General features: G+C 38.2%; 1 protein-coding gene across 1 annotated transcript in view; it reads right to left on the reverse strand.

Moving 5' to 3' along the window:
• LOC139945859 (uncharacterized) overlaps positions 1 to 9,690 on the reverse strand; it is a 68,476-nt gene extending 58,786 nt beyond the window's left edge. Inside the window, 4 exon segments of the mRNA XM_071943351.1 lie at positions 700 to 921; positions 1,826 to 2,677; positions 4,604 to 4,747; positions 9,292 to 9,690. Of these exon segments, the coding sequence (XP_071799452.1) occupies positions 700 to 921; positions 1,826 to 2,677; positions 4,604 to 4,747; positions 9,292 to 9,499 (1,426 nt within the window). The 5' untranslated portion in view covers positions 9,500 to 9,690.

Consider the following 9,690-nt stretch of genomic DNA (forward strand, 5'->3'; position numbering starts at 1 on the left):
ATACATGGCAAGTGTTTGCTTACAAGTTGCCTGAAAAAAAATCCCTGAGTGAAATGGCATACAGTATAATGGGTTAAAAGATTTGTTTTTACAACTATAGATGTCACTTACATATAATTTTAGTAGTTATTTCACTCCTAAGCTTGGAGCTTCTTCAGACTGGTGGCCATGTCCAATGCTGAACTGCCTTTTATACCATTTCTTGGTGGACTTTTATTAAAATGTTTGTATTTTTGTTTTAAACTTCTGGCCATAAAACCAAGGATGTCTCTTCATCACTGTTTAACTCGCAGGCCTGAAGAAACCTGCAGACAAGGATGCTAGCATTGTAGCACTGAACTAGTACTATCGGGGTTAACCCCTTCTCTTCCACTAGAATCTACAGAAGCCAAAGGATCTATGACTTAAAGGAACACGTTGCCTTGGATCGGTCGCGTTGGTCTTTGAACAGTGTTCTGTATCCGTTTGTTATAAAATGCATATAGGTAGAAAGATGTAGAAAAACTGTGCAATTTTGAGTGATACTTGTGTGGATCATTATATACTACTTTTAAACATCTACTTCTAAACATTCATAACAAACGGTTTCAACACTTTTTATATACCAACTCATCCGATCCAAGCAAACTGGATCCAAGGCAATGTGTTCCTTTAATGTCTAATCAAAACGAACATTTTGCGGGTCTCTGATTGACTCACCTTCAAACCCAGCTGCACAGTCACATCTATACTGTCCGTTCTCAACGATGCATGTTGCGCCGTTTTCGCACGGACACATCCTCAAATCTGTCTCACAATTAGAACCTGAGAAACCAGGTGCGCAAACACACTGGTACCCGTTTAGCTGAGCAAGGCAGACGGCTCCATTAACACACGGATTACTGGAACATGGTCTACTAACAACTCCAGAACATGTTGGACCTAAAATATGGACAAATGCATTGGTAAAAACACCTTTTAGAACAATAGATATGAGATTTGCTGAGGTAGGAATATACATGTAGATCACTGTAGTGTTTCTGCTGTCTTTACTCCTAAGCAAAGCCGCTTCTAAAGCAAGGGGGCCATGCACACACTTAAGTGCACAAAGAACAGCTATTGTCCAGTTATGTGCCTTCTTTTGCCTCAGTGAAAGTGCTTTTTCTTTGGCCTCAGAGATATTTGACACATTGTCTGAGATTGGTGTACTGTGCTTCTATTTTTTGCAAAGTGCTATTCCTGGCTAGTATCATCAAAGGCAGAATTCTCCAAATATTTCTCAAACGCAAAGTCAAAATCAGCAGCTTTGATTAATGCCAATACTTGAAGTGCTAAAATGTACCAATAATGCATGAAGCAATACCTTTGATTAAGGCAGCCAAACTTTGAGCTCATAAACAAATAAATGGCACAATGATTAGGGTCTCCTGTGTGCTTCTCAAAAAGGAACCCATCAGAATGAACTTAAATCAAACCTCAAAACTTGAGAAAAACACAAGCGACAAACCTAGGCACCAAAACAAAAAAAAACCTTCACCAATTTGGAAGTAACTTTAAAAAACAGGCATGCAACTGTACTTCAGCAAAAAAGAGGGAAATTACAAAATGTCAATGATTTTGTATATTTTTTTAATTGTAAAGCTGGGAATAAAAACAACAGGAAATCAGTTATCCGAAGAAGCATGCCTGTTAAAATGAACGACTAATGGTATAACCCAAAAAACCTACCAGCATATGACAATGGACTGTCAAACTTAAAAACTAAACTTGTAAAAAATATTAAAAATGAAAAATGTTAAATCAACACAAAATAGAGTAAAATATCAAATCCAGTGCCGTTCCAAACCTTCAAAGCCTGCAGGACAGAGGCATGTGAAACCACCAGTTGTGACTGTACATGTTGCACCATTATCACAAGGGTTAGGGTCGCAAAAGTCAACATCAGCAGACTGGGTTGCCAGTGGTGCCTCCGTGGTTAAAAGTACAACTGTCGTTTGTGGAGGTACAGATGGAGTCTGCCTTTCTGTAGAAATGCTTGTGGTGGATAATGGCTGGGTAGTGACAGGTACCTCTGCTGTTGTAGCAAGCGGTGTCTGGGTTGTAATGGGTGCCTGTGTTGTTGGAGCCATCGTCTGCTGGGTTGTGATGGGTACCTCTGATGTTGTAACCAGCGGTGTCTGGGTTGTGATGGGTGCCTGTGTTGTTGGAGCCACCGTCTGCTGGGTTGTGATGGGTACCTCTGATGTTGTAACCAGCGGTGTCTGGGTTGTGATGGGTACCTGTGTTGTTGGAGCCACCGTCTGCTGGGTTGTGATGGGTACTTGTACTGTTGTAACAAGTGGTGTTTGGGTAGTAATGGGTGCCTGTGAAGTTGTTACAAGGGGAGTCTGGGTTGTGATGGGTACCTCTGTAGTCACAACAATAACTGTAGAAGGTGCTTCAGTCCGCACTGCTGTAGTAACTGCTTGCGTAGGAAGTTTGGTTGTGGGACTGTTTGTTGCGTTCGTTGTTTCGAATGTTGGCATTAATTCGGTGGATGATGACAATACTGGTGTAGTGTTGGGTAAATCGGCACAGGTAGGGCCGCTATAAGGCGGTAGGCAGGTGCAGTTAAAGACAGCAACTTGGACGTCTATGATGGGACCAATCTGTGTACAGGCTCCCCCGTTCATACATGGTGAGGAATCACAGACTGAGGCTGAGGAACAAACATAGAATTGCTGATGTTAACAATATTGTTTTCAAAGTGGGGGGGGGGGGGAGAGAAAGGGGTCGGAGTTTGCGTACAACTTGAAAATGTGAATTAAACAAAATGAAGACTCTTTCATGAATTTGCCGCTTTTTGGGGGTACAAAAACATAGTGTGGATCAAAATTGGAAGAAAATGTTGACTATATTATAAGCAGAAATTTGGGGGAGGGTTTTGTACACACAAAATGTTAACAACTTTGGATGGTTCCTTCGACAGCCTATAATAGCAAGGAGAGCTGGGAAGTGTATCAGAACCAAGATCATCCTTTATAGGGTGCACCCAACTAAATAAGAAAAACCTTAGTGTTGGCCTCATTAATTTTTTGTAGGCCCTCAAAATATGCTTCTACACTATGTACTTATGACAGGTTTGAGAGCCAAAAAAAGATGATACAGTGTACACAAATTTGGCCAATTGTGACCTGGGGGTTGTTTACTTCCAATTGGAGGTATTTCTGATGACATATGTGCTGAAATAAACGGTCCAATTTGCCAAGGCTGTGTAGAGACATTTTTCAAGATGGATGCTCGGCCGTTTGGAAAATTACACCAGTGTAGAAGTGTTTTAATTAGATGGGAGAATTTCTCAACAGGCTCTAGGACTCCCCATATCAAATTGAGTAGAGGATAAAAGTTCAAGAGTCAATGAATAATTTCCCCTTTATTGTAAAGAGCTATGAGACTTCTGAGTATTTTTTTGAGTTTTTTATAATTTCTAGCATTTTGCATTGTACTCTGAAGGAGTTTATTAGTGGGGTGCACCCTTCAAACACACAGACCTACTCTTGGGGCAACAACAAGTTGTTAACATACTCTTGCATGGTCTTTCTCCTTCTTACTTAATATCCGATTTGCTCACTTTGTATCGGGACTCCAATCTTCGAATGATAAACTTCTTCTGTCTATTCCTACTCGGTATAAATACTTTGAGGACATACCCTTTTTTATTCCAAACAGTATCCCATCAATATCAGGAATAATCCTTCAATCACCATTTTTAGGAAACGTCTTTAAAAAAAAAATTTGTTCTTTGTCTTCTTGTTTCTCGTCTTTTTCTGTTCAGCGCTTTGTTCTTTTGTGAAGGTGCAATAAAAATATCTATACAAATATAAATGTCTATTACTATTATTACTATCATCATTAAATATTATATGGTTTGCGGTAACATCATGTGTGTGTCTACTTGCCAGGTAGAGTTTGTTCTTTGAGAACTGTCTTTCTTTGTTCCACTACCGCAGAGCAGATTTATCAGATTTTGGGAGAGTTCTCAGTTCTGAAAAGAACTCTTGCTTTTTAGCTACCACCCGGGTGGAAGGTATAGAAAATTGGCTCCGACTACTATTTTCTATACCTTCTGCCTGGGTAGTAGTTAAAAAGCAGGACAGTTCTTTTCAGAACTGAGAAGTTTTCCGAACATCCAATCAATATTACTCTGCCATTGTAGAATATCGAAAGAACAAACTCTACCTGGCAAGTATACACACATGGTTTTACCGCAAACCGAGTGTATATTGATACATCACCATGCAATGCCTCAAATCCTATACTATATAAGTTATCACACAAGCGAGAGTGGAATACGGAAAAATATAGCGCGTCTGCGTCCCATATCCAACGAGGCCGAAGGCCAAGTTGGATATAGGACGCAGACGCGCTTTATTTTTTTGTATTTCCACGAGGGCACATGTGATAACGTATTTATCTGCAAGCAAACTTGGCGCGTGACATAGAACACACAATACACATGGTGGTGATATTAGCCGTGCAATATAGGTTTTTATCACCATTCCATTCTGCCAATCTGATTGGAGGATTATCACGTACTTGAAGATAATTATAGTTATTATTATTATTATTATTATTACTACTGTACCTCCGTTTCTTCCACACGTCGCATCAGACTCATCTGACATATCTGAACAGTCATCAAAGTTATCACAGACCCAAGCAGATAAGGTGCACTCTCCATCTGCACATGCCGTCTGACGAACTGCACTCAAGCCAGGACAGAGTTGAGCTGGAACAAGAATAATAATAATAGTAATTATATTGGCTCTAAAACGGCGCAATTTCAAAGAATGACCAATTGCCTTTTTGAGGTATAGTGGACACTATACACGTTGTAGGAGTGCATTGTCTGTTTGGTAAGGGTGTCTACAGACAAATTTACCCAAACCTAATAGTGTCATAGTATTGTGTCCACCTTAACCTCAAACTTGCTTATTGCGCTTCACACACTGGGCCATTTCTGAAACCACTCATACAGGCTGTGCTGCCAAAGCAAACTAAGCTTAATCATTCACAAGAGCCATCTCTGCCCTCACAGTTACCCATTTACCCCCTCAGTGAAGAGAAGCTTGTATCTTGACTGGGAATCAAACCCACACCCTGTGACTCAGCCATCAGAACTTGATGGGATGGCAGGGCTCAATTTTGGAGGGAAATTCGCAAGTCCACTGGGCTTGTTGCTCAAAATGATTCCTCGCCCAAAAATGTTCTATAATATAAAAAGACCTGGGGTCGATTTCACAAAGAGTTAGGACTCGTCTTATCTCGAGTTAGGACGAGTTACTCGTCCTAACTTAGGATTAATCTTACGGTCTGCATGCTACAGTGCAGGGTTGGAACTCGTCCTAAGACTAGTCTTAAATTAGGAAGATTTTTGTGAAATCGACGGGAGGGTTTACTTTCACAAAGAGTTAAGACTAGGCTTATTTGGAGTTAGGACGAGTTACTCTTCCTAACTCGTCCTAACTTATAAGACTCGCCTTACATGTAAGTTTCTCCAGGGACTAACCTAAGTTAGGACTAGTCCTAACCCACTCTTAGTAAATGCGACCCCTGAACAGTTTAACATGCATGTACTGTTTTTACTGGAACAAGTACTAAGATACACTGAGATTGCGGAGTTCTTCTTGAGCTATTTCTCGCACAATGATTGCTCACACCCATATGATATCGGAATGACTCAATAAAGGCAAACACTACATGTATGCCCCTTCTGTTTCGCTTAAGTGGGGCATAAAAATGTCCTACATGTACCCTGTGAAAGAGCTAAATAAAAACACAACACCAACAAATGAGGAAACTACAAGTCTTTGATTCTTGAACATTGCACACCAGTAAAGGATATTGACACGCTGAGCATCAGTGAACATACACAACGCTGTTTAGCATGCACTTGTATACAATGTTAGTTAACATAACAATGAGACTATACAAATTGGAATCAGATACAGTTGGATTACATGACAGCAGTTTTCTAGGTCACGAAAACAAAGAGTTCTGTGTTGTAAGAGGTTGGGTGGGAAATGCTACCTGCTTTGATTTAAAGGTAGGGTCATAGACTGGTTAATTGCTTAATTTTTTTAAAGACAAGTTTGTAAAAATTAGATATAACTAATATCACATAAAAGTATCGGCTGAATACTGCAGTGTCGACGTGCTGAGAAAACACCACAAAACTTTCACAGTATTTTCAAAAGAATGTCAAATCCATCCACGTTTAGTGAGGTGACAGCGGGTACTGATGGCATACAATGTACATTGGCTGCTGCAACATGAGCAAACGAACCCAACCCTTAGAAATCTGAGAAACAATTTCTGTATTACGTATGAATCATTTCTCAGATTCAAAAGTTTTGGGGTGAACAATTATCCAAACCCCTACTTTGAAGGTATACTTTTCTCAAAATAGTTTATTATCAACAACTGCAGTGCTTCTTGTACCAAAAGTTGTTATGGTCATTAACTTTTGGAGCTACTTACAATTTTTTTTTACCAGTCTATAATGACCCTACCTTTACAATAACAATGAGATTTTGCAATTGAGAGTCAAATACAAGTGAATTACAATATATTCCAATAAATGAACTTTCCTAAGGGAAGAGAATTTCACAATTAATAAACGACTTCCTTACTTCAATTCTTCCCATAAACGAATTTTCCAAAGGGAAGAGAATTTTACAATTAATAATCAACTCCTCAAATATTAATATTGCTCTAAAAAAGCCAATGAAAACAATTACCTACAAAAACAACATAATTAACAACAACACATCCCCCACATATTTAGCAATTTCTTTACGCAACAGAAATTTCTAGATTGGAATCTTTTAACTTTTCTAGTAGCTAATTCTTTTCATAATAATGCACTTTCCAAAAGGAAGAGGATTTCACACATAAAATAAACAATTTTTGTCTAATCAGATCTAATTTCTTCCGCTTTATTAAACTGTCTGTAACACCATCCATTAAAACAAAAAACTTCATAAAAAAATCCGCTCACAAGTCAAAAGTGAAAACATTCAGGTCAACAAAAAAATTGCGTTTATAGGCTACCATTTATAAGTCCTTTTGGTTAGTTTTAGGCCTAAGTGGTTTGCAACAGCTAATTCTATTTTTCCCCTTTTCATTATACAGATCTGATGAAATCATTGTTGTGGCTAATCTGTGTGCATACGTGTGCCCTGATGTAACAGAACCTGCTGCTTTGTAATCAAGGTGGGGTTGTGTTTTTACGGCTGCCGAACACAATGGCCTCATTGATTATTGGTTATTTATGGGTGGTTCAGGACAACATTGATGGAATTGAATGGATATGGTGACTACACAGTATTATTACAGTTTGGGTGGGACAGAGGATGTGTCATTAAACTGTATTGTACTGTGATGGTGTCACATGTGTGGTTGTGTTTATAGTGTTGTTTTAAAAAGTATAAGAAATTGTGTTTGGGTTTTAATTGCTTACACTATTGGTAGTTACTCAAAATAATTGATAGCATAAAAACTTACTTTAAAACGGCTCCCTCTAAAGTAACTTAGTTTTAGAGAAAAAAAGTAATTTTCCACTACAATATTTGAATTTGAATTTGATTTGGAGACCTCAGTAGATTTTGAGGTCCTGAAATCAAGCATTTTACTTGCGTAAAGATTACAGTGATAATCCGTTAAAATCTAACAAAAAGTGGAAACTTGAGAAGTATTTTGTTTTAAATGTTTTGTAATAAGTCGAGGGCCTTGAGTATCACTGTGTGATAGGATTGTATGCTACTTTGTAAGAGGCCACTTTTATTAGGCCTTTTATTATGAGTATGTCCTTTTACTATTGCCTACTGGTGACCATAATCCTCCATCATCCCCTCCACTATTAGTCACTTTACTTTCTGTCCTTATAGGGAAGGAACACATTTGGTAATTGTCAAAGAAGACCAGTCTTCTCAATTTGTGTATCCAAACATTTAAAGCATAAAATAACAAACCTGTGAAAATTTGAGCTAAATTGGTCATCGAAGTTGCGAGAAAATGATGAAAGAAAAAACACCCTTTTGGACGAATTTGTGTGCTTTCAGATAGGAATAAAAGACTTCTAGCTAGAAGTATTTTAATATTTTAGTGAGAAATTACCTCTTTCTCAAAGGAGATTAATAGTTCTGTGGTGTCTGATAGTGAATGCTGCGGCTGGAGATAACGTTGGTACTGTGTACTACTTGGTACCCACATCATCTCTCTAAAACGGACCCCTTGCATAACACAAAACGCTACACTGACACGCACAGTTTCGCACGCAATCTTCCAATTATTTGCTTCCTTTGACGTCAGTGAGGACGTTTTTTTAGCCCAGTGAGGGCGCTTTTTTACTCCAGTGAGGGTGCTTTTTTTTAGCGTGTGATCGACGTCACACGCAAGGGGTCTATTGGATATGAAAACACCGCTATTTTGTTGCTGTTTCATCTACACGGTACAAGTAGACACTTTACACAGCCGAAACTTTCACAGTGACTTATTTTGTATCTTTCTGGCAATTTCGACCTACGTGTTTCATCGTTACTACCAATCAGAATTTCATGACCAAAAAAAACACAATCTATGACACTATTTTTTAAGGAGATGACATTACCTATTCATGGGTAATTTTTTACAAAATACAAGAACTTGGTTTGACGGTAAAATGAAAACATCTAATGTTATACAAAGTACAATAATCCTTAGAATTTCACTGTTAAATAATAATTAATAGTAGGCCTATAGAAGTATAAAGAAGACCCAGTTACTGGAAGCTGTTCTCCTTTTGCAAAATTTGATTTTACCAGTTCTACTCCTTTTTTGACCAATAATAAAAAGTTTCAAAAAAAGGATACGACCGATAATGACAAATTTTGAAAAAAAAGGAGTACAGTATTATTAGTAAGTAAAAGTATGCATCAAGGGTACACCCTTGCTCTATGGGTAAACTAACCCTAATAATTTGAAAACTTGAATACAATTAGTAAATTACAACTGTTCATTTATAACAATCACAAAACATGCAAAAAAAGTAAAATACTATTCATTCCTTTCAAAGATGACCTAATGTTATATTTAGTATTTTACATTTTGTAAGAAGTAAAGGCATACTTTAATGCAACACTAACGATATATATGTTAATCCAAACAAACTATTGTTTTCTTCCCTCAGTTTGGTTTTAACATTCCTTTAATTTAAGAAAATGGTAGGCTACCAACCAGTTGGAGTAAACTCTCATCATTTATAAAACACATAAAGTCTCTCAACAAACTCACCTGCAACTGGTTGCAAAAAACTGCTGAAAATAATCACCAACAACACGATAAGGTAGACCTCCCGGCGGTGAGGACCGGTGGGTCCGGACGGTTGTCTAGGCGAACGACGCTCCATCATCTCATCCGTCAAATTTGACCTCTGCTCCCGGTAAAGCGTCTTTGGAAACACGCTCTCCTCGCTGTGACGAGAACCCGTTCGTGGAGACATAACCACAGTTGTTTTTACCTCAATTCAGAGCCTTTCACTTTTCAATATCACCTTTTCATAGTTGAAAACACCAAACTATGTCTCACATATGCGAACAGTTTTCATGGATATGAACTGGAATATGGGAACCGTAACAAAAATTATATTTTATGTAAACTACGATCAAGTCAAAGTGTACCGCTTTCACTGAC

Source organism: Asterias amurensis, chromosome 13 (assembly GCF_032118995.1).
Source record: "Asterias amurensis chromosome 13, ASM3211899v1".
Classification (NCBI taxonomy): domain Eukaryota; kingdom Metazoa; phylum Echinodermata; class Asteroidea; order Forcipulatida; family Asteriidae; genus Asterias; species Asterias amurensis.